Genomic DNA, 25,774 nt, shown 5'->3' with positions numbered 1-25,774 from the left:
GGATAACTACACCCCCCCCCCCCCCGGATAATTACCCCCGGATAATTACCCCCCGGATAATCACCCCCCGGATAACTACCCCCCCCCCCCCCAAGATAACTACCACCAGGATAATTATCCCCAGGTTAATTATCCCCTCCTCCGAAAACTAGACCCCAGATAACTTCCACCCGATAACTACCCCCTCCGATAACTTCCCATGGATGATTACCCCGGATAAGTAGGCCTACAACTCCTCCTCCCCTATAACTATCAAGAGGAAAATTACCCCCAGGACAGTGCACCACGCCAATACCCCCCTGGGTAACTACCTCCCGGGTCATTGTCCCCACCCCCCCCCCCCACCCCAATCTTACTTTTAATAAAAAGAATATCATTACTACAGGAAACGAAGTTCTTTGTATTATTTGCCAGGAATCACGGAGGTGCCATACTGATACATCATCTTATAAAAACAACATCTCAAGGATTTACGATTTGTATCGTTTGTATTTAGGACGATTTATGTACAAGCTTAAAGGGTGTGTACAGTTCTGGTCGAGGTGAGAATTTAGCATTTAACGTTTTGCGAGATATTCAGAAACCACTCTATGAGATGTCAAAGAGCATGCAATTCTAAGGGGTATCAGAAGTTTATTTGATGAAAATTGGTTTTGAAATGGCCGAGATATCCAAAAACAAGGTGAAACAAAGAGATCCTAATAAAAGGCGTGGCCTGTCGCCTTTTATTATTATCACTTTTTTGGATATCTCAGCCATTTGAAAACCAATTTTCATCAAATAAACATTGAATCCTTCTTAAAAATTACATGCTCTTTCATATTTCATAAGAGTTTCTCATTATCTCACCTAGGAATGTTCAAAACATGAATCCCCACCTCAACCAGTACTGTACAGTCCCTTTAATTTCTCAATCTGTATTTTGACTCTATATTCATAAAAAACGAAGCTGTCCTTCATATCCTACCCGGTAATCCAGTAAATGTCAATGCCTTTAACCAAACTATTTTCGCTAAATCTGTATTTTTTTTTACTGTTCCGAAATTTTGGATTTCTCTTGATAGTATAGTATTAAAAAAGTTTTAAGTTTGAATGCCTTTACCATTGAACTAAAGACATTTTGAAGAAATGTTACACTTCAGAAAGAGTTAAACTTTTTGCAATATTTTTTTAACCACAATCGTCTATCGTTTACCACAACTCCATGTAACACTTATATCTCATGCCTCACGTGCCCTGGTTTTGACCCATCGTCTTCCTCTTCCCTCTCGCTTTTCTCTGTCCACCGTGAAGGTAGTCTATTCCTGTCATTCATAACTCACCTTTCTCTTTCTCTCATTACAAGGGATTTATCTCGTGTGTGTTCATGTGCAGTGCACTCCCGTTAAAACGAAATGCTCAGGAGTGGCAGTTTGTTTTTGTTTTTTTCGTTTTAACGAAATTTTGTTATAACCGAACAATTATAATATGCAATGTATAACGAAAGAAGGAAACCATGCATAAAAAATTCTGTTTGTTGAATCCTCATCATACGCTGGAAAGCTATGTGAAATGGGAGATTACCTTTTTAATCTCGTTTAAATGTTACATTTTAAAAAGAGCATAAAGTTGTTTGTGTTGTCACACATGTGTAGAAAATGACTGTGTACGATTTGGTTACAGTTCGCTATTCCAAAGGTTTTTTTTCTTACTAAAGTACGTTACTCCGAAGGCCCCTTATTCCGAAGTTTCGCCATCCCCGGGATTCCGATGGTTTGTCTATGTGAAGGTTCGCTTTCCGCAGAATCATTATTCCGAGAGTTCATAATTTAGATCAAAATAATATTGTTCATTTTCCGAAGGTTCGTCATTCTGAAGGTTTATAAATCAAAAAAAAAAAAAGAAAAAAAAAGAGAAAGGTTATACAGAAAGTCGTTGTTCCGAAGGCTTTTCATCCGAAAATGAAATAAGGTTCGTTATTCCGAAGAAATTTTGTCAATGAAAAAAAAAATGAGAAAGGTTTGTTATTTCGAAGATTTATTTATCTTAAGACGATTATAAGAATCGCAATTCTTAAGCTTTGTTAGTGTATACTCTCCTTTTTCCACCATGGATTAACGATACTTTGTGTAATGTTCCGATTAACGAACGTTTTGAATTCCTGTCATTTTCGTACTAACGAACCGTATAAGAATAAGAATAAGGACCATATGTTATTATCGGATTAACGAACCTTTGGAATAACGCCAAAGTGTGCTTAATAACAAACCCTCTTTCATTTCCGAACTAACGGACATTTAGTTGTATCAGAATCTGTGTGTTTTGTATTAAGGACTTCGGAACAATGAAACAAACCTTATCTGAATTCAGATTATTGTATTACAATAACGCAAGTTCCCCTCGGAAACTGTGCGTGATACACGGGAGTGAACATTCAATGATGCGTTCGCTCATGCAGAGACGCTTTAAAAATGCTTGTTCCGCTATGCATTTTCGAATGCGATCCGCATTTCATTATAACGGAGCACATTTCTTTTGTTTTTCTTTGTCAGTGGCGCTCAGAAAAGACTTCGTCATAACGAAAATTTTGTTATAACCGTCTTCGTTATAAGCGAATTTTGTACATAGACTTTAATGGCGATAATTTTAGGACCAGAAGTTTTGCTTCGTTATAACGAAATTTCGTTATAACCGTGTTCGTTGTATCGGGAGTGCACTGTATCTTTATTTGTGTACTTCGTCTCTGTCTTAGTGTGCTTTCTTTGTATTGTTTCATCAATTTTGTAACTATTTTACTGTTATACCGTTAACGCTCATTTCAGAATTGCCCTACTGCATTATTGGGCATTAACAACTAGTATATCAAGGATGTGGGAAGAGATTGTCACCTCCTTGGTATGATCACCGCGGAGCATTACCTCCCTTGACAACTTTATTACTCCTTATTAAAATTAGGCTCCAAACAATCACCCCTCTTACAATAACTCTCCCCCAGAAAAGTACGTCTCTCATTGTTATTTTCGAACAACGTTTGCTATTTGAATTGAAAAAAAAATCATATCATCTGGTTTTGGTCGAGACCTAACTTCAGGTTTTAAACATCTTTTGGGTGAGATAATTAGAAACCCCTTACGAAATATTAGAGAGCATGTTATTCCAAGAAGGATTCAAGTTTTTGTGAAAAAAAAAAAATACTCTTGAAATGGCCGGGATAAAACAGAGCAGCCCTATAATGTAAAAAGGATTCTACAACTACAACTCTCTATAGGTCTATTCAAATCTATTCAAAAAGAGGGTGCAGGACAAAAGACTTCGTTAACAACTAGGGGTGTTTTGTAAAAAAAAAAAAAAAAAAAAAAAAAAAGCACCGTTAAACTCGTAATATTTTACTCTTTCTAATGAGACTAACTTATTTATTTGAACTGGATTTCCTCTTAAAGTGTCGAGAACATTTAATTTGAAAACTAGCACAATTCTACTTGTAAGCTGTAATTTTACTCTTATGACAGATTAGGGCACCGTTTGATAAAAGTTATGACATCTTGTTAGTCTCTAATAATTTCAATAAAACCATGGGTTCTGCTTGATTGATAAGCTCGAGTCACTGACTTGTTACCATGGACCTGCTTTGATCGACCTCCAACGATTTGTAATTGTGTGGAACTGACAGCTTGTCAGGACTGATAACTTTCATAAAACCGTGCCCGGATCCTATCAGAAATTATGGCTTTATATCGAAGGGTCCCTCGCTAATGTTAACGGAATATGAATTGCAGTGAAATCAACGCTCCTTTTCTTATGTTTATCGTCTAATGTGTTATAACGGTAGAAAATGACAAGCCAAAAGAGTAAATGTGACCGTGCACCACAAAACGAACATAAAGTCGCACACACTGATTTTGCGTGAGGACTGAAAATAAGTGAAATGGGTCAACCTAGCCGAACTTGACTTTTTCATATTTTCTGAAAGAGCGGGTCTTCTTTTACATTATGCTAAAATTTGGTATCATAAAACGGGCAGGAGAGTGTGTTTTCTTAGCAGTTTATCTCGAACATTTTTGGTAGAATAGTGTGATTAGGCGTGTCTTCAGAATCCCTTTTTCATTTCTGAAAAACCTTGTCCACACTCTTCACTTTCAACTCTAATAACTTTTGAAAGGATAGTGCTATACTGCTTTGAAAATTGGATTAATTATGGACAGAATGTGTTAATGAGGCATGCTTAATTTCAGTTTAATCTGATAATCCCTTCATTGTTGTAAATCTGGTGGTTTACTTCCTGTTTTTTTGTCCCATTCATCGCACAGCCAGCACGGTTTGGTAAAGATTAAGCGCTTGAATAGACACTGTACTTCAGAGCCTCTTTTCTCAGTTCCCACTTTTCCTGAGTTTGTGCTTTCTTTCCAATATTTAGATAGGTTAGGAGAGTCCATTTGATTTGAGTTATACATTATTTTAAAGCTTAAAGTCTGCTCTTTCAGAATATGGTCTTAACTATAAAAATTCATATCTGGTGACTTTTTGTTTGTTTTGAGGTGCAGGGTCACAAATGATGACAGTGTAAGAGAAAGGTGCATCTTCTGATATGATGTTATGAACTTATGGAAAAATTACAACGGGTGGTAACTTTCGGGGGGCGGGGAGGGAGGGTTGTCCAGTAGGTAAGTATCAGGAGGGGGCGGGGGGGGGGGGGTTCGGGGTATGGTTATGGGGGGGGGTAGTAATCCGGGTGGTAGTTATCCTGGGGGTAGTTATCCGGGGAGTAATTATCCCGGGTGGTAGTTATCCTGGGGGTAGTTATCGGGGGGGGGGGGTAGTTATCCGGGTGGTAGTTATCCTGGGGGTAGTTATCCGGGGGGTAGTTACCCAGGGTGTAGTTCTCCGGGGGGTAGTTATCCAGGGGGTAGTTATCCGGGGGGTAGTTATCCAGGGGGTAGTTATCTGGGTGGTAGTTATCCGGGGGGTAGTCATCCAGGGGGTAGTTGTACCCAGGTGGTGGATATCCAGGGGGTAGATGTCCTAGGGGTAATTGCCCTTGGGGGTAGTTGCCCTAGGAGGGTAGATGACCGGGTGGTAGTTGTCCTAGGGGGTTATGGCCCTGGAGGGTGATTACCCTAGGAGGGTAATTGTCTGGGGGGGTAGTTGCCCTAAGGGGGAATAGACCTGGGGGGTAATTATCCGGGTGGTAGTTATCCGGAGGGTAGTTGCCCAGGGGGTAAGTGCCTGGATACGGGGATACTTTCTGCAAGCTCAGATCCAATTTTAGAAAAATATGAGTTAAAAATTTCCCACATCTGTTTGGAATCATCAACAATGTCATCATTAACACTTATTTTAAAGGTACAGTGTGATACATCATTGATGATTTTCAGTGTCTTTTGCATATCACATTTGAGTAGATCAAACTGCTTTCAGTAGTATTGCTCTTTTGCTAACCATATTAGCTTGATCAGACAATTTTATATAATGTGAAGATTTTTTTTTTTCATTCTTTACATTCGGCTGAGCCTTAAACTTATAATATTTACAGATTATTTTTTCCTATTTATAGAATGCAAAAGAGATTTCAAGATTGCTTGGCATATTCATCCTTCAATTTCATAGTAACAATATTCATTTTGAATGGCTATGTATTAGGTGTTCATATTTTCACAAATCCGTCTGTTCCAGTGTGGAATGTGGGCATATTCAATTTAAAGGGACTGTACAGTACTGGTTGTGGTAGGGAGTCATGTTCTGAACATTCCTAAGTGAGATAATGAATAGCCTCTTATGAAATATGAAAGAGCATGTAATTCGAAGACGGATTCAACGTTTATTTGATGAAAATTGGTTTTCAAATGGCTGAGATATCCAAAAAAGTGCTAATAATAAAAGGCGACATGCCCCAACTTTATTAGGATATCTTTGTTTCACCTTGTTTTTGGATATCCCAGCCATTTCAAAACCGATTTTCATCGAATAAACTTTTGATACCCCTTAGAACTGCATGCTCCTTGACATCTCATAGAGTAGTTTCTGAATATCTCGCAAAACGTTAAAAGCTAAATCTTCACCTCGACCAGAACTGTACACACCCTTTAAAGGTGCCCTGAAATCCAAATGCATGTTAATTTGTGTTGATTTATGATACCCTCAACATCACTTTTGCAGTAAAATGAATATCTAGAAACATTCCATATATTTTTAATGATTTTTTCTTCTATTTTTCTTCAGATTACTTGGGAACGCCCACAAAAAATCCTTCCGAGCCAATATTCTTGAGATGACATCATCTGTCAATCAATGTACTGAAATGTTTAACAAAATACATTGGAATGCACCTTCCTCTCGACTCAGCATAACTTGCATGTTTCTGTGATATTAATGTGACTAACAAAAGACATGGCGAGGGAAAAATCGTTAAAAATATATGGAATGTTTCTATTCGTTTTATTCGTTTCTATTCGTTTTACCACAAAAGTGATGTTGAGGGTATCATAAATCAACACAAATCAACATGCATTTGGATTTCAGGGCCCCTTTAACGATAATAACAATGGCCATCGCAGACGACTCTGCGAAAAATCTGACAGCTGTATTGCACCTGTAAACCAGGATAAAGGGGGGGGGTATCCATGCACCTTTTGGTTCTGTGAAGGAGTAATCATTGCTTAGGATGATGCCATGCAATCCCGCATTATCTGAAAGTGATGTTAATAATGACAATGGAAAAAAAAATATAATACTAACAATGACAATTCATCAGTATGTTAAAAAATACACTTAGTGATTGCAAATCATACCGACAACATTAATTGAACAAACGTATCTGTGATACAAATAGATACTGGTGCAACATGGGGGAATGAGATATTATCAACAGTGCCTCGGAGGATATTTACTTTATTTTATTTTTTTTTTTTTTTGGGGGGGGGGGGGTGTTGATAGTATTCATGTTATAAATGTATTTGTTCCTAATCATTGATGTTGAGAAATATGAAAAAAAAAAAGTAGTTGTAGATCCTAATCACTGCAATCTTTCACTTCATTTGTATTTTGTAAATAACTGTTTCACATGCTTCGCCATATCGTCTCCACTTTTGTTACTGGCATTACAATTTCACTCTTGCTCATATGGGGGAAGTAGACAGTTGAAAATTTGAATATCATTGACTCAAATTCTCTCTGGTAGGCCCCCTATCCCTAAGCCATTTTGATTGACTTCACTTTATCAATCCAAATCAAACAATTTATGATAATAGAGAAATGTACAAATTCAAACCAATGGCTGGTATTTACGAAGGAATTTCGAATGTAGCACATGAGTTAAGCAATATTTCAACAGCATGAACGCTTATGACACATCGCATATTCCAGATGAACACACATATCCAACAATGAACTCACTGTAACATGCCACAGAATGGGCAAGGTATGTATCAGTCGTGTCACGATATGGCTTAAAGGAGACCTCCGGATGATTTTCAGACTTTTACATTTGAACAACTATAAATTAGTACTACTGAGTACAGAGTTTCAGAATTCATAGTGATTGGGGAGAGGAAGAAGAATGTTTTCAAAATTCAAAACAAATTGCAACGAACAAGGATGATGACGTGGCAGTCTCACCATAGGAATGCATGAGTTGGGGCTCAGGGATGCAGAACAAAAGAAGGCGGCATGCATAGATTTCACACAGGTGAACATGTTAAGCAAGCGGTATTGTAATGGAATAACACTGCTACATTTCTGAAATATGTGAGGCTCTTATGTCATCAACACTGTTCAGTGTAATTTGTTTCAGATTTTTCACAGTATTGGTTTCTCTGCTCAAGAACTACAATAAATTTCACAAATCTATATATGGGGCTGTTGATTTATGTACTACATGATGTGAAAATATGAAAATTGTCTGGAATGCCCCTTTAATTCGCGCTCGATTTTGTCAAAATTGTGGCTTTAATTCAAATCACTCTCAGTCGATTCAGGCCAACATGTCTCAGTCTCTCTTCACAAGAAATGTAAATATAAAATACTTTGCTGACAGCATTTGAATGTAGTACTATTGTATTTCGTTGCCATTGATTAATATACTGTATGGGGATTTCCTCCAATCTATGATTATCATGTGAATTCGGCAAAATGCACAAAAAAAGAAAAAAATAGTACAACATATCAATTTGGGGAGATTTGGAGAAGCCAATCACAAGTTATGAACGAGTAACAGTTTTGGTCGAGTCTGTGTGTCGCCACCGCTAGATGGGAATGCCATCACTCGTGACGTCACAGTTACTAGTGGAACGATACAAAGAAAATAGAAAAAGGATCCCTTGTGTTTTTGTTGTTTTTTTTTTTCATTTTGCTAGTATAATGAAAGTGCGCTCGACTTTGTTCCTTCAGGAGGCGGTAGGAATGATATCAGCCTTACCCTTCCACTTTTCAAAAAAGATAGTTAAAAAAAAAAAAAATCTGTGAATGTGCGTTTGCATCAATTCTATATTATTCACTACGGTGACATCACAAATTTATGTACATCACAAATTATGTACATCACAAATTTATGTACATTATGTACAAATTTATGTACATTTGTATTTTATATTTACATTTGTACATATGTACATTTATTCTTATACAAGTTGTACCACTACTTAAGTTACAGTAATTTAGCCAAATCATTTAAAACATGAAATCTTTTTTGAGTGGACTGTCCGATTTTCTACAAACTTCAAGCATTAGGCTCTAGTTCTTCATGGTTCGCAATGTCTATTACTTAATAATGAATTATTACTGCATACAATACTAAGAATTACACTTGAGGATGTTCAAACATATCAAGGATACTGCTTGGGCTGACTGATGTGTACAAATACCTTGCCGAACAATTTAAGGCTTTGCAGTGTTATATTTCTTTGAGAACTCGTGACATCGTTAATAAAGTAATCTATCTGACGTAATGATAGACTTCATTTATTGGTGATCTTCCATTATATGTGTACAGTATATAATATAATATATAGATAATATATATTTTATAAATACACTTTAATATATATATATATATATATATATAATGTGTGAGTGTGTGTGTATGTGTGTGCCAGTGTGATACAATGTATAACATACGAGCATATACACACATTATTCATATCTAAGTGGTGGTAAGAGTGGAATTTTAACATACAGCCACATGTGATACTAAACTAATGAGAAGTACTTATCCTGACTTTGTGTGTCATAACTGCATTGAACAAAAAGTGTAAAACTGAATTATGTTTTTATTGTCTCTATTTGCAAACTGTATCTTGTTGGGTGACTGGCTTGTCTTGATTAAATTACTCCCCTAACGACACACACTGATAAAGAAACATTTGGAAAATTATTCAAAAAGTATATTCTACATTCTTGTTTAATAAAGCTTTCATGTGAGTACTTTAGATCATTCAATAATAATTTATGTTACTGCATGGCAGTCAATCTGACAAAACATTTCATTCCAAACATATGGGGAGCGGGAGGCAAATGAATGCACTGTCTTTTCAGAAAAAAAAAAAACAAGACCTGCAGTTAAAAATAAAATGCACAGCTGAAATTTGATAATATATGAAAATAAAACTCCTGAATCTCACATATAATTTCAGGACAATCACATGCTGTTACAGCACCTTTGGTCATATTAGTGTATCTGCAATTCTACATGGCTTATTGACTCGTCAAAATAGTTGTCATCAACTTTGAATGAAAGCCCCATATTTTGACATGAAATTTTCTCGTCTGTAGGTTAAAGTTTTTTCATGGATTGCCAAACACAATATCAAAGACATTGCTGGTAGAACTCGTGCAGAGCACATATCATAGCAGAACTGAAATATTAATTCTCAGAGTTCCCCCTTTTTATATTGTTAAGAAGTTAGGCACACACACACACACACACACACACACACACAAATGTATGTTGGCTGCAATATTAACATTAAAATATGATTCTATAACAAAAAGTTTGAATGAGCCATAAACTGCTTTCATACAAGCATTTTCCTACAATGTACAATTTGTATGTGATCAGTGAATTCCTAGCGCAGATGCAACTAGACTTCCACATATACATTGCTGTGTAGGCCAATGCAGCTTTAAGGACTTCATAAAGAGTGACAGAAATGTCTCACTTGTTCATAAAACGTATATAGAAGTAATTAAAAAGTCGATCAGTGAAGACATGTTAATGTTACCAACTATGCATACAGAATGGCAAGACATGATAGAGTGATAATTGTCCAACTAACCCTGGATATAGAAATAATGTATAAGCTGTTATTTTTGCGAGGTTTTATTTTTTATTTTTTGAAGTTCAAGAATCACTGATGGGCCGCAAATTTAACAACACATGAAAATGTTGCCATGCACTAGGTTAATGATGTACATACGATAACTTCGAAGTCAATTCGTGAAAACAACATCTTGGTCATGTTCTTGTTAAAATGTCTGTGACCTCTTCATTCGCAAAAAAAAAAAAAAATCTGTACGCGAAAATAACAGCTTATACAGTAGATGAAATACGTGTAAACCTGAAAACACATTGCAAATTTATTACTAAAGATAGATAACAACATAGCTTTTACACAGATATAAAAAAAAAACCCATGTGCAGCTGAGATGATAAATAGTTTCATAAATGTTCATCACTACTACATCTGAATATTCAGTAAAAAATTGCATCAAATATGCAACACATAGCAACAAAATGTTTGTGCTTCAAGAACCGTGCATTTCATTCATCCATACCAGCATGTCAGCTCAGAAGCTGTGGCAACGTGAGGAGTGGTTTCTTCTGATCACTTAAAAATAAATGTAAAAAAAATTATAAAATTAGAGCTATGAAGACAAAGTCTAGGAGTAGAGCCATCTGGTAGTCACGTACACTTGGCCCACGAAAGAAAAAATGTGCAAATCTATTGGCCCTTTGATAGCTGATTTGGCAACTGTGCTTGTATTCTTGTGTAACAAAAACAGTTGAAATGTGGCAAGATGCTGAGCAAAGGAATCCCTAATTGATTTCAAACTATTTAAACACATTATCTTTTCAAGGTTTGAATGGGGTTGCATGAATAGTCTCATACTCTCAGCCACATGCTGCATGATGACATTGTAACCTTTTCCTAATTAAGGTAATTATGAAGAAGAACTCCAATAACTGAGCAAGAAAGCTTGCATTTCAGTGTTAAATGGGGTTGTCTTGATAAGAGCATCATGCAACAAACATGACTCTTTTCTTAGAATGGAAAAGAGACACAAACATGTCACACCTATGCAGCAGTAAAAAATTTTGACGCAATAAATTCAGGTATGTTTTGCCCACTAGGAAACAAATAACCTTTACATCATTTTCTGCTACTTATTATCATTTCAATTCGTTCATATCCAAGGCTGGTGGTCATTTTTTTTTTTTCACAGCATGATTGTAATATATGATGTTCCTGAAATCTAAACCCCACCACACAAACCAATCACAACAATGACAATGTCTTAATAGTGCTAAAGACACGCGAGTATTACACATTTAATCTGTCACTATAAATGATACCTGAAATTAGTCTTTGCTGTATTAGTACTATCCATTTACACCTGATTCAAACAAAGATATATTAGTAATTTTAGGCTGATTTCATAAGAATAAAAAAAAAAAAAAATTCACACAGAATACATGAACTGTCAACTTCACATAGGTAAATCTTGACGAGAATGACAAGAAAGCATTGCATTAGACAATATTTGAATTGTGCATATACAGAGGAATACATACGTAGGGATAAAAACATAATTTAGGACCTTTTTATTTTCATTGCCTTGGCCAATTGTTTGATATAATTATATGCTCTTGACTTATGCAGAGCTGACTATATTACCATCAGTCAGTTACATAGTGAGACCACTGGGTAAGTGCACAACAGACTAGAACAATCTGTCTTCTTTGGTCCTCTCTGTATCTATTTGTTTGTTTGTTTGTGTTCGAAGATAAGATAGCAATGCCCTGAAGATATGCCACAGTGCCTTTTTTATTCATGCATTAACCCAAATCAGGCCAGGCTTTTTTCGGCTCTGCTAAAACCGTAGGGGGGTGGATTTCGTTTTGCGATTTGGTCTAAAAAGTTGCCTGAGAAAGTTGAAGAAGCCTCATGCCAAGCCTTTTTGCATTACAGAATTATAGCGCAAAATGTCGGGGAGGGGGCAGAGTCTGCCCCCCCCCCCCCCCCCCCGGCCCTTTTACGGTTTAGACTTGGTCACATCATTACATGAACAGATTTCAGAGTAGAGGTCTTTTATTTCCTTTGGAGTAGTCTAGCCTTTTTTTTTTTCTTCAGAGCGATTCCAATGAGATGCACTGAAAGCACCTATAGTATGTATACCCTGAGTCAATGCAGCAAGCTAGAGGGGGATGGAACTCTTCTAATCAGGGACAAAGTGGATAAGTTTTATCAAATACATCAAAACGTGTTTGGGGATCTAATGTAATCAGCATGTTCTTTCATCAACTTTGATATTCTTTTAAGTAAGGCCCCCACCCCCACCCCCCCCCCCCAAAAAAAAGCTGTATTGGCATAATACGACTGACCTTAAAATTTCCCCAACCCTTGAGATTTAAACAAAAAAGTCTTCGCTATCGGAATCATGACAGCACAATACTTTGATATCGATACTGCAATCATTATCACTTCGGTGCAGTCGCCATCTTTTCTCATATTTCACCGGTTCTCATTTGAGTTTCACAACTTTCATATATTTTCGCTTTATCCGCTTGTTTTTATTGAATCTGTGTGTATAGTACCATGATTTTTTTTTTTAAAGAATGTTCAGTTGTTTTCTCAAGTTTTTTTTTTTTTTTTTTTTTTACTTCACCATGTGGAGCCATACAGTGTTAGCTTCACTGCGAAGTGCAGCGGTAAAATATTGTGCTATGTCATTTGCCTTAAAAAAAAAAAAAAAAAAAAATCGACCTACCTACCCTATTTTTGTATTGCCTGTTACGCCAATACAACATTTCTTTTTTTTTTGGGGGGGGGGGGTGGTGGGGGAGGAGGGCTAATTGGTCATCACAGCAGTAAGTGTAGATATCGTCTGCTGACTTTGGTTACCCTAAACACAGATTGCATCCACACATGCAAAACCACTAATCATATTTGAACAAGACATGCAGAGGATTCCACAGTTTTGACTGGTACTTGAGTAAAATGAGAAAGACAAAGATAGAAGAAAGGAAAAATGAAGGCCGTACTACAAAAATGTTGTTGTCTCAGTGGGCAGACCTTCCAGCATTCTGATTTCCTCTGCCGGTGCCGTGGGCATGACCGGCGGTTGCTGGAAGGGGTTGGAGGCAAACTGGTGCTGCTGCTGAAGCTGTGACTGTGCAGTGACCGGTGCCTGCTCCTGACTGCTGGTGCCAATTGAGTAGTACGGGTACTTGGGTGCATACCTCATGGTACCAAAGTAGTAGGCCTTGCCAACAATGGTTTCTTCACCCGATGAAGCTGGTCTGAAATGCGGTGTCGGCCATTGCTGTGCTGCAACTATGAACATGCAAAGAATGGGCAAACACAGCAAATCAATCACTCAAATGCACACACACAACATATGACATTACAGATATATAAGTCTCACATTTCAAAATATGTGAGCACTGCAACTTTAGAGAGCTCCTGTATCGACACTTTCCATTAGATTGTCTTACAAAACATATAACAGAACATATAAAAATGAGTGCAGATGTACAAAATAAGAGACACATTAGCATATATGTCAATTGATTGCATTTTGTGAGCAGAAATCCACATGCTGCTGTCACAAGAACTTCTGTTGCATAGATCAACCTTAAAAGTTTAACTTTTTAAATGTGTGCATTATGGATAACATATTTTTGCTATTTTCGCTATTTCGCTTATTAAAGGACAAGTCCACCTTCACATACATGTGGATTGAGTGAATGCAACAATATTAGAAGAACACATCAGTGAAAGTTTGGGGAAAATCAGACAATCCATTCAAAAGTTATGATTTTTTAAAGTATATGCGCAGTCACTGCTGGATGAGAAGACTACTGCAGTGTATGATGTCATATGTGTACAACAATATAAAGAAAATAAAAAGAGAATTTCACAAAACTCCACTTTTTTAAAGGGAAGATAAACCCCAAGAGCAATGTGGATTGAGTGAAAGCAGCAACATTAGTAGAACACATCAGTGAAAGTTTGAAGAAAATCGGACAATCGATGCAAAAGTTATGAATTTTTAAAGTTTTGGTGTTGGAACCGCTGGACGAGGAGACTACTAGAGGTTATGACGTATGAGTGGACAACAATACCAAGAAAATATAAAGAAAATTCTACAAAAATCCATTTTTCATGAAAATTACAAATTCCATCAACTTGACATTGACATATGTTAGGGGTAGCAATTATTCCCCCTGCTTTCTGAAAGAGGCTGGTCCATTGCTCTTTCATAATTCTAGAAAAGTGAATTTTTGTTGAATTTCCTTTATATTTTCTTTGTATTGTTGTCCACTCATACGTCATATCCTCTAGTAGTCTCCTCATCCAGCGGTTTCAACACCAAAACTTTAAAAATTCATAACTTTTGCATCGATTGTCCGATTTTCCTCAAACTTTCACTGATGTGTTCTACTAATGTTGCTGCTTTCACTCAATCCACATTGCGCTTTGGGTTTACCTTCCCTTTAATAAAGTGCACATTTCTTCGACTTGTAACTCACATATGTTGAGGGTGATATTATTCCCCCTGCCTTCTGAAAGAGAGAAGTCAAGTGTTCTTTTGCTATGCGAGAAAAGTGAAAATATGTTGAATTTTCTTTATTCTTTCTTTATATTGTTGTACACATGTGACATCACAAGCTATAGTAGTCTTCTCATCCAGCCTTGAGTGAGCAGAAACTTCAAAAATTCATAACTTTTGAACAGATTGTCCGATTTTCCTCAAAATGTCATTGATGTGTTCCTTGCTGCATTCACTCAACCCACATGTCTATGAAGGTGAACTTGTCCTTTAAAGGAGTCAATGCTAACATCATCAGAGCGAGCATGAACAGTCATAATTATACGCAACAGGCTTTACTGAGAATCCCTTGGCAAATTGCATTGTTTTCCCAACTCATTACATGAGCAAAATGTCTGCATTTCAGGTAATGACATATTACAAAAGATATGATTATTAAGGAGGGAAGATTTGGTGACTAGTCTCCGATCAAGTCACTCAGGAGTGTGAGAGTACATGCAGAAAAGAATCTGAAATTTCTGTATGAAAAAAAAAAAAAAAAGGTCTGAGTGCATTCTAAACTGTGAATGTTTCAATGCATTTGAAGTGAAAAAAACAAAAGTCTGAAAAGTGGATTATGGGCAGAGTAAAAAAAAAAAAAAATCTGAAATCAGACCAAATTTGAACTCTTACATCTCTGGTCACTGCATGTCACACCTGAAACCTGGGGCTGACTGGGCAATGATGCAGCACCAATACATGTTCCCTTTTCACCCTGCATCACAGAGATATAGTCCGGTGGTGGTATGTTTGGCTCGTCCTGGCACTGCTGGGGTGTGGGGTACCCTTGCTGTGGTTGAAACTGGGTTTGGGGCCCCATCTGTGAAGGTGGCTGGAATCCCGGCTGCATCTGAGTCAACAAACCCATCTGCGGGTCAAAATGGACCTGTGCTCTGACCTGTGACGGTAAGTTCCCTGCCGGCACAGCAGCTTGGGATGGGGCAAACCCTCCTTGCATTGTCACCTCCGGCGGGAGGTACCCATGCGATGGAGCCACATTTGATGGCGGGTACCCTTGCGGAGGTCCCACTGCCTGGGGCTGGTACCCGGCTTGGGGCACCCCAGGATGAGCTGGAGGGTATGCTTGGTGGGCTGAAGACTGCACTGGCAGCACTGCTGGAGGAATGGAAGGTCCTGGCTGATCGGGGAGAGCAGGTACAGTTCCTATGGTTATTGGATGCTTCACTATGACTGATGAGGGTGACCCACAGAGTCTTGCCTTTACCTGTATGAGTTAAAACAGGAGCAGCAAAATACATGTACATGAAGAAAGGTAACACTGTGTTGACACTCTAGACATCCTGATGGGAACATTTATTAGAACGAAAGCCACATCTTAGCCAGGACATCAGTCACAATCTGCGAGACTCTATGTAAAGCTTTAGTGTAATGTTTTACTTACATGATAACATTTTCTCTCCTTTATTCTACAGTCTAAATGTATCCCAGGCACAGGGAAATCATAGAAGAAATACAGAAACATACCAAAACTCTTCACTGCCTTTTCTGTTAGCAGTTTAAGCTTAGCTTTGGAAAAAAAAAAATGTTCCACTGATTCCACATGCCATTGTCAGATACAGTTTACTAAGTTTGGAAGGGCTCACTCAAGAGCAACTACAATCACACTTTGGGGAAAGCTTTCCTAGCACACAATTATGGATCCAAAACACTGTATTATTGCAGGAACATAATACCATCATGTGTAGGATTATCATATTTTGTAATAGCCATCTCTGCTGTACAGTCAGCACATGTTGCTGGCCACTATTATACCAGCATGGACATGGCATACTGGTACTATCATACACCTCTGGATAGAAACAGGTGGCATTGTGGATCACCACACCAATACAGCTGGGAGAAGCAAATGAAATCTACTCCAATTCCTGGTGTGTGGTGAAAATTACTGTGCAAAACTGCAATACCAGCAAGGGGCAACACACAAATAAAACAGAAGCATGTTCTACTATATTGTACTGTCAACTGAATTGAGTAAAATGGCATGTGACAGGCAATGGTAAGAAATAGGTTGCATTGCTGTACTCCCCCAGCACTTCACCTATTGAAGGGATGATATAGTTTGAGATGGGATGGGACTTCATGTTTCTAATGTTTTTCGATGATCATTTTTTTTTTTTTTTTAAGATAATGAGAAACCTCTTACAAAATGTGAAAGAGCATGTCATTCAAAGAGGAATTCAAAGCTTATTTGATGAAGTTTGGTTTTGAAATGGCCGAGATATCTAAATCGAAGTGACCCTAATAGAAGGTGGGACCCATCTTTTATTAGGATTTTTTTGTTTTACTGTTTTTTTGATATCTCGGTCATTTCAAAACCGATTTTCATCAAATAAAATTCGAATTCCTCATAGAATTGTATGCTCTTCAACATTTCACAAAGTGATTTCTAAGTATCTTGCAAAAATTAAAAGTATAATCCTCATCTCAACCAGCACTATACCATCCCTTTAAATAATGTCTTCCCGCTGTGCAGTTCAACTTGTGTCATATCAATTTGATACCATTTGCCTTTAGAATACAGAGATATTTATGAAATGTGAGCTCATCAAATACTTGAGATACTAAAAAATGTATCCCTGCTCTACAAATGTAGCTTCATTTTCATCTAGTATCTTGAATTTATTGAAATATCATGCAGACCTTGAGATAACTAGAAATGTCGCTATGGCGACTGGTATGCCTCCGCCATAATGCATGATTCTCCTAATAGGTCTATAGTACATGTGGACAATGTGTGATTACATTTTCACAAAATTGGCAAAATATCAAAATGACATGTTTGTCACAAATGTGTTGAATGTTCACCCTCCTTGACCTATGTTTAATTGGATGAATAGGAGAGCATGTATTTGGGGATTTAAGAACTTTAACTTGACTTTGACCCTTTCATAAGTTAATGCATTGAGTAATTTTCAAGGTATGGAGAAAAAGTGCAATTTCTGTATTGAGCAGTAAATTGTTATCATATTCATCAGGCCTTTGACCCTAAAAGTCATAAGAGAATCACTGTCAGGCAGAACATGTACTAAATTTCAAGATAACTTGAGCCACTTCCGAGATATGGAGAAAGAAGTAAGTTCAGCACTTTCACTTGATCTTTGACCTTTTGACCTTAGACCTTCTTGGCAAAAAAAAAAAAAAAAAAAATCCCAGAGAATCTCTATTGGGTTATACATGCATACACCAAGTTAAAAAAAAAATAATCCTGCTGGCATTGCATAAATATATGGGAAATAGTAAAATTTTGAAGTATTGCCCTTGACCTCTGACCCCTGACCTTTGACCCCATGAACACCAAATTCCCTAGATAACCACTGCCAGTCAGTACATGCATATATACTATGTTCCATGAAGACACCTTGAACAATTTCCAAGATACGGAGAAAAAAGTGAAATTTTAACATTTTTACTTGACCTTTTCACCTTTGACCTCATGACCCCAAATTTTCACCAGAGAATCTTAATTGAGTAATACATGTATACACTAAGTTTCAAGAAAATATCTTCAGGCACTGCATAGAAATGGTGAAATTTTAAACATTTGACCTTGACCTTTTGACCTTTGACCTTGAGCATGTGCACCCAAAAGTTGATAGGCACAACTTCACCCCCTCATACATATACCTGCCAAGTTTCATTAGGATATCTCACACGGTTTTTTAGTTACGCTGTCCACAAAATTCATTACCTACGGACGGAAGGACAGACGGACAGAAGGAAGGACGGACGGACGGACAACCCGAAAACATAATGCCTCCAGCACCACTTCGTGGCGGAGGCATAAAAAATGCATCACTACTCTACAAATGTAGCTTCATTTTCATCTAGTATCTTAAATTTATTGAAATATCATGCATACCTTGAGATTGTATTCGACATTGATGTTGCCGCACGCATCGAAGTCGTTGGCAGGAACCGGGGGGATCAGCATTGGCGTGCGGTCAAAGGTCACTGTCGCATGTGCATTATAGCCCTCGAATTTGATCTTTGCAATCACTGTATCGATGGTCATCACCGCTTCACGCGTATTGGTGGCATTGTACTCAGCATGCTGTGGGTGTGTGTACATGAAGGTGAGATCAAACGACATGTATGAACTTATTCAAATGTTCTTTTCATATCATCATGCTAGCAGCATCAATAATGGCAGAAACATGGTGAACAGTAATTAACCCATAAGTCACTGAAGCCCGTCTTACTACTCACTAAAATGCCCAAAGCCACCCGTTCGCTGCTTTTTTTTTTTTAGTTGTATGCTGTACCATTTTTAGCATTTTCACATAGAATATATAATTATAATTTGAATGGTCAAAGGTCAACAAAGGTATGTCAGAATTACTTCTGTGACACACAATTAAGTCTCTTTGTAAAATCTTAATAGGCTTTCAAACAAACATAACTTATAATAAACAATAATAAACATGTTGTGAGCTATTTTACATAATTTAGAAAGGTGTCAAAATGAGAGCAATATTGCTATACCTTCCAGGGAACAACAGGCCAATTATGTACAGAATCTTCAGTTGCTAAAGGGTTAAACCATGCACTATATTCACTGGTAACTGGATATGTTATGTCGACACTGGCTAGGCACTAGGCTGATAATCACACAATGTAGGAATACACTGTAGAAAGGCTCTAAATTAGCTAAGCCCTCCTTCATGACACACACATTGGCATATTAAATCAACATTGCACACAGATTTAGTGTGTAATTTACATAATTATTATAAAACACAACAGACAACTACTGGGATTCACAACATTGCACATACCGGTACTCTATATGGCATTACAGGCTCGAAGAAGTAAGCATCTGAATGGTCATTGTTTTGACCAGCGGGTACAGAGGTCCACTACATATGATGGACCCATGTCATTGCAAAATGACATTTCTAAGTATTGTGAGCAATATAATGCAGAAATGTGTGGAAAGCACTTTGAATTTTCTTCTAATTTATTGTCAGGAAGAAATGCTCCAAATGAAATTATGTCTGACAACAATGCATAGACATATGCAAATGCAGTCCCACTCATGAAGTATGTGTGTTTAGTTTGTGTGATGCTTTAGAGAATGAAACTTTGTGAAAATGTCACAGCAATCAACAACAATATCAAGTGATTCATAGAATGACAAAATATCTGGACTTTATACTCATAATTCTTAATATAAGGTTATGTGACAAAATACTGAACATAACTTTTAATTAACCAGTGTGCCAGACATACACCCATTGTTAGGGAGAGGGATATTTTGTTGCCCTGCCACTGCTTGATTTGCCATATGATAGACATTTTGCCAGGGTTTTGGTTTCATCAAAATACCTGAGTCAAGACAGCGGACAGGGAAGAAATGTCTCTGGATGTTCGGTTGCTGAGCTCGACGGTGATCAAGATGGACTCTCCGGGGCAATAGCCGCGTTTGTCGACGGTCACGCACATGCTGAAGAGTCCAGACTCACAGAACAAGCAGCAGACCCTCTTTTGTGCGATGGTACTCAGGGGAACCTGTAAGCAGCAGAGGGAGAGTCATCACCTCCATCACAGCTGAAAGCAAGGATACCCTGTACATTATCAATGACATTTTAAGATATCAGTTTGCAAAGGGTTAAGGCATATTCACCTTCACTGGCTGCTGATTGAATACACAGCCTGAAAAGCCTGAATTTTTCTGCCCTGTTATGGCTTTCTGTACTGTTCTGTAAAAAAAAAAAAAAAAAAAAAAAAAAAAAAAAAATATATATATATATATATATATATATATATATATATATATATATATATGATATATATATATATACATATATAGAATGTTGATAGGATGCTTGGCCTTCTGGACCACATTTCATAAATAGTTGATATGACAGCAAATCTTGCTGGAATGGCAATTGTCATGGTAATGATGAGAATACAGCTTCCTGATTGGCTGTTGCCACTGGAAGTTGCCATTCCAGCTAGAGTTGGAATCCTAACATCTTTTATGAAATGGAGCCCTGGTCCTTGTGGGCAAATGAAAACACCAATGGCTAGTATGTGTCCACTGTTAACAGTGTGCATTCCTGGAGTGAACCATGTTTATGAAAAAGTATTTAGCCCTCTTTGTGCCACATTATATTTCCCGTCCATAGTTCTGTACGAGAAATTTGTACACATTTGACTCACTGGCGAAGAAAGGCTCTTGATTCTGATTTCAACAAGTTTCACAACATGAACATGAATTGCAAAATGTTTGACTACTCATGCAGGGTGGTCCACAACTTGAAATTTTAGCATGTTGCAAGCTCAGAATCAGAGAATATTGCAAAGCGGAGCGCACATAAAGAGCACATATAGTACGCAATATTTCGCAGCGTATCTCCCTTTGTGCTGCTTTCATTTAATGTTCTCTCTCATGTTTTGCCCACATATATCTTAGTACATGTACCAGGTAGTTTGATGTTTCTTATCATGTTCTGCACATGTTTTTCACATGTTTGAATACATTTTATTTTGAGCTTGTTGCAAATTCTTTAGGATGTTGCATAGCATGTTACTAGCTTTTGAAGATGTTGCACAAGAATTTCAGCATGTTGCAGTGACAAGCTAAAACCCCTCATGGACCACCCTGCTCATGCATAATACTACATGCACTTAACATGTCATCATGAATATGATTATACACATAGAACAAAGTTACAGCAATTTACAGCAACTTACAAAGACACTTGGAATGCTGTTCATGTTTTTTATGCTCCAAATGCAAAGGTAGTGCCTTGTTTTGTGACTGAACTTCCACGGTCTCTCAATTACAGCAGTGAGGTAGTATCGCACCCAGCCATACTTGCTCTCTATAGGCGGTGGTGTGTGGAGACTGGGCAACGTCAACTGGAAAGGGAAAGTGTGATTCCCAGCAGCGAGCTCAAGTCTTGTGGCAGAGAATATGTTAGCTCCTGAAACTAAAAAACAACAACAACAAACAAACAAAAACAAAAAAAAACCCCACCAAAACGGCCAATGTTAATCATTATCACATCTGAAGACAACTACATTACACTGAAAATAAATTGCTCTGCATACAAATACTACAAATTATAGTGATGACAGATATGATAATGCGTAGTCAGAAAGCTATATTCACTTGTTTTTACATTTATAATTATTTCCCAAATCATACATTTTGTTTCAGCCAACAGGGCTAAGTTTTACTGTTAGTTTGTTTGTTTGTTCGTTTGTTTGTTTAAACTTTGGTCATGTTCCAAATACTAGTAGCTGTACTAGTACAGTTTATATGACTGAAGCAACATAGAGATACAAAATAAAAAGTTGCAACACTCACCAGTAATACCCCATAGCGTGCTTTGCACTTTGAAGAGTGTAAATTTCTTCTGGTAAACTTTCACCTTTTTCTCATCATTTTCTTCTGTTTCTTTCGTCCAGTAGGTGCGAGCCTTTCCTTTGCATTCAACCTTTAGTCCTGCAAGAAAACAGAAATGATATGGTCACAAAGAAACACAGAAGTACAAATGTTATACTAATGTATATATATATAATGTGTATATATATATATATATATATATATATATATATATATATATATATATATATATATAATTCATTTTTAGGAAATGGTGAGGATGGATGATACAATGCAATGATATTTGCTTTGTGTCATTTTGTTTTCCCTCAGTGTACAAAACTGAAATCTCAATTTCCTAGCTGAATGAAGTATTGAGAAGTTATTATTAGTGTGTGGTAATCAAGAACTCCATGGCTATCATACCCTTTTCTGCCAGACATGGACTTATCACTGCAGTTCTGATAAAACATTGAAATGTAACTCCCTTGTCAAATGCCTTGAGTAATACTGGTATCATTCACAACTGATTAAATTCTTTTCAATGACCAAATTATAGATTTTGGTTACTATCAAACTATGAATTTGTCTGGATGGAAAAATGAGCAACAGAAACCTGAATAACAGACACCTGAGAGTTAAATATTCAATATAATATGTTCATGTATTAGCAGGTAGTCAAATTTTGGACAGCATTATGGTTAAATCATGGGGTGGCTTGCATTAAAGGTAGGGAATCCCATTTGCATGCCTCAAATGAAGAGTTGTATAAATACAGTGGCATGTTGAAGAGAGTATCATTTTAGAAACTCCCATGAAGTATTGAAAGTGGAAGGTAACATTTCGTACATTTTTATTGACCGTTAGATTTTGAATTGAATTTTTTTCGGGGCTCACCGTAAATTCCAGTACATTACTAGGCTACCTTTGCAGACCCATGCACTGCATGTGTGTCCATCATGTATATTTTGTGCAGAAAGTTCATCAAAACTTACAAACATTTCTATATACATTTTTGCCACACACTCTATATGTTATTACATCAGCTCTTATACTTTTAGATTTGTGTTTATAGATAAAAAATAGAGAAGACTGCAACAAAAAGGCTTAAGTGTGGCTGACACTTAACTACTGAGTAGTTGAGTTTTGTGCATTATTCAAATTGTAGATAACTGTTGACTTCCAAATTTCTCAGCAGTGGCCTAAACAAGTCCCCTGAGGTCCATATTTAATGTTTTGCTGCATTTTGGGAGGTCTGTAAAAGGTATCCCCTACCTTTAAAACACCCCCCCCCCCAAAAAAAAAAAAAAAAAAAAAATCACACAGTATATCAAAATTAATGAGTTTTCACAATTGTCACTATCACATATTAAACTATTAAACGAAGATCACTCTTGTGAGGTTGTCTCGTAACATAATTGCATGCCAATTGTCAAATCAGAACTCCTGAATTCATGTTGCAATGGTTGCTTAAGAATATAAACGAAATGGCATGTATCATGAAATAGACTACTAGTATGTATGTAGACTCTACTGCTATATTATAAACTGACTCTTTCCTCGGGGAACTCTCTATTCCGCTTCAAACATGACCAGTTGCCATGAGACCCGGCGATGCGATTGGACAACAAGCGGACCTCACAGGCTTCTGCTTTCCTTGACAGAAAGATCCGTCTGTCCAGAGGAGTCTTTTAATTTTTTTGACGTTATCACTCTCCGGATCCTTTGGAGACAGGAGGTCTCCGTGACCAAATCTGGAACTTACTGGAAGCTTGAAATGGTTCAAAGGCGTGCTGCTCGGTTCACTCTGGGAGACTTTCACCCTCAACATAGTGTCCAACTGTCGGTGAAATGCTTCACTCCTTAAAATGGCAATCTCTTGCAGAGAAGGGCCCAGCTGAAAGTCATCATGCTGTACCGCATCTTGCGTCAATTGATTGCTATTCCATCTGAACCACCTTACATTTACCCGGTAACACGATCATCTGGATGAAGACCTACTCAAGATCGACAGCAACTCTGCAGAACCTCTGGGTTTCAAAACTCCTTCTTCCCAAATGTCATATGCTTCTGGAACCAGCTCCCCACCAGTGTAACAGCTGCTTCTTCCCTAGCTAGAACAGTTTAAGAGGCAGCTAGTTGGGGTGACACTGTGTCAAATCTAGTTGGAAGAGGAGCTAATTTTACTTGCTCAAAGAGCACTTTTTACTTTTTATAAGATCTAGCGTATACATTGTACATTCATTGCAACAAAACAGCATCAAACAATGCAGCATGCGCATGGCACACTAGTTTCAGCACTGCACAAAGTACGAAAATACTCTTCCCAGAGGTCAGTGAAATTTAGATCTACTTCACCTGGCAGAAGAAGAAGAAGAAACCAGACGCAGTCTCCGCGGAACATATCCCCGACGACCAGATACAGACCGATCTTTCTTCGGTCAACTGCTTTCCTTACAGTTACACTACACTTAGGCCTGCGACCAGCGACAACACGCAGTGTGTAACTGTGTACACGGAGCGTCCCAGGGTTAGGGCTAGGCTACAGTACAGCTTAAACTTACCTGCAATATATCCTTTTGGCGCTGAAAGGTGAATCCGCACTTGTCCCCGAATAGTATCACCTGGCATATAGGCATCTTTATTGTCATCTAATACAAGCTCAAATGCTTGTAGCTTTCCCATCTTTACCATGCATGCAACCACGTGTATGGTTCCCACAGCTGCACAGCCACGCTCAAATCTCTCCTATTCGGGGAATACCGTCAACAAACACAGATGTACACACATGGGACTTCAATCTCAGCTTTAGCTTTGGATCACGATCTATACTAACTGTTACATGTACATGTCGATTGGTCCTGGAGCTGGAGCATCACTTGTCGTGGTCCTCACCAGTTATGATACTTGTTCAGTGCGTGATCATCATAACTGTGACCGTGTTCAACAGATAAGACTATAAGAGATATGAAAAATGACATCAGTCCTCCAATCGCATCATCAGCCACTCCCATTCTCACTCGCTGCACTCCTATTAGCTCTTTCTGCCACATTCATTGCTGAGCTGGTATTTGTTGTTGTTTATGTCGTAGTCTTAGTTCTAATCATCTTTAGACGCTGCCAGGCGTATTACTGTCATTATCATTATGACATCTATCATAACTGTTACATGAACCAATAAAGAAAGGCTTATATGCGAATAATATGTATTCAAGATTGTTTCTGGCTAGAAAGAGGTAATTATTTGTAGTTGTTGGGAAAGAAAAAATGTCAATCTATCAAATTTTATTTCAAATCGGTTTACGTAATAGACTATTATCCACCATGTATAATGTGGTTGCATATCAGTGCTGTTGCATTTGGTTGAACTGCGCCATCTACTTAGTAGTTGATTTCTTTAACACGTCACGTAAGAAAGCAATCTAGTTCGAGTGCTGGTACAATGTTTATTATTGTTATAGGCCTACGTCTACGAAGAAAGCAAATCTTCCATCTACTGGGGGTGGGGGGGGGGTGTACACAAATCTTCATTCTTTCCTTCTTGAAATGATGTATTAAATAAAGGAGACCTTGTATCATTCTTGTGAAATTATTCTAGGTTGATGCTGCTAAATTAGTTTTGATGACTCCTGGCAGGGG

General features: G+C 37.6%; 1 protein-coding gene across 1 annotated transcript; it reads right to left on the bottom strand.

Moving 5' to 3' along the window:
* Window positions 1-13,041: 13,041 nt before the first annotated feature.
* On the bottom strand, window positions 13,042-24,877 carry LOC140233152 (arrestin domain-containing protein 3-like). Its single transcript, XM_072313269.1, has 7 exons — window positions 24,700-24,877; window positions 22,118-22,255; window positions 21,499-21,737; window positions 20,128-20,310; window positions 18,662-18,853; window positions 15,415-16,006; window positions 13,042-13,523 (listed from the first exon to the last, which is right to left on the bottom strand). Exons 1-7 carry the CDS (start codon window positions 24,827-24,829, stop codon window positions 13,231-13,233), a joined length of 1,767 nt encoding a protein of 588 aa, XP_072169370.1. The 5' UTR covers window positions 24,830-24,877; the 3' UTR covers window positions 13,042-13,230.
* Window positions 24,878-25,774: the final 897 nt, after the last annotated feature.

This window comes from Diadema setosum, chromosome 9, assembly GCF_964275005.1.
Source record: "Diadema setosum chromosome 9, eeDiaSeto1, whole genome shotgun sequence".
NCBI classification, from domain to species: Eukaryota; Metazoa; Echinodermata; class Echinoidea; order Diadematoida; family Diadematidae; genus Diadema; species Diadema setosum.
This window is presented reverse-complemented; position numbering and strand designations above follow the sequence as displayed.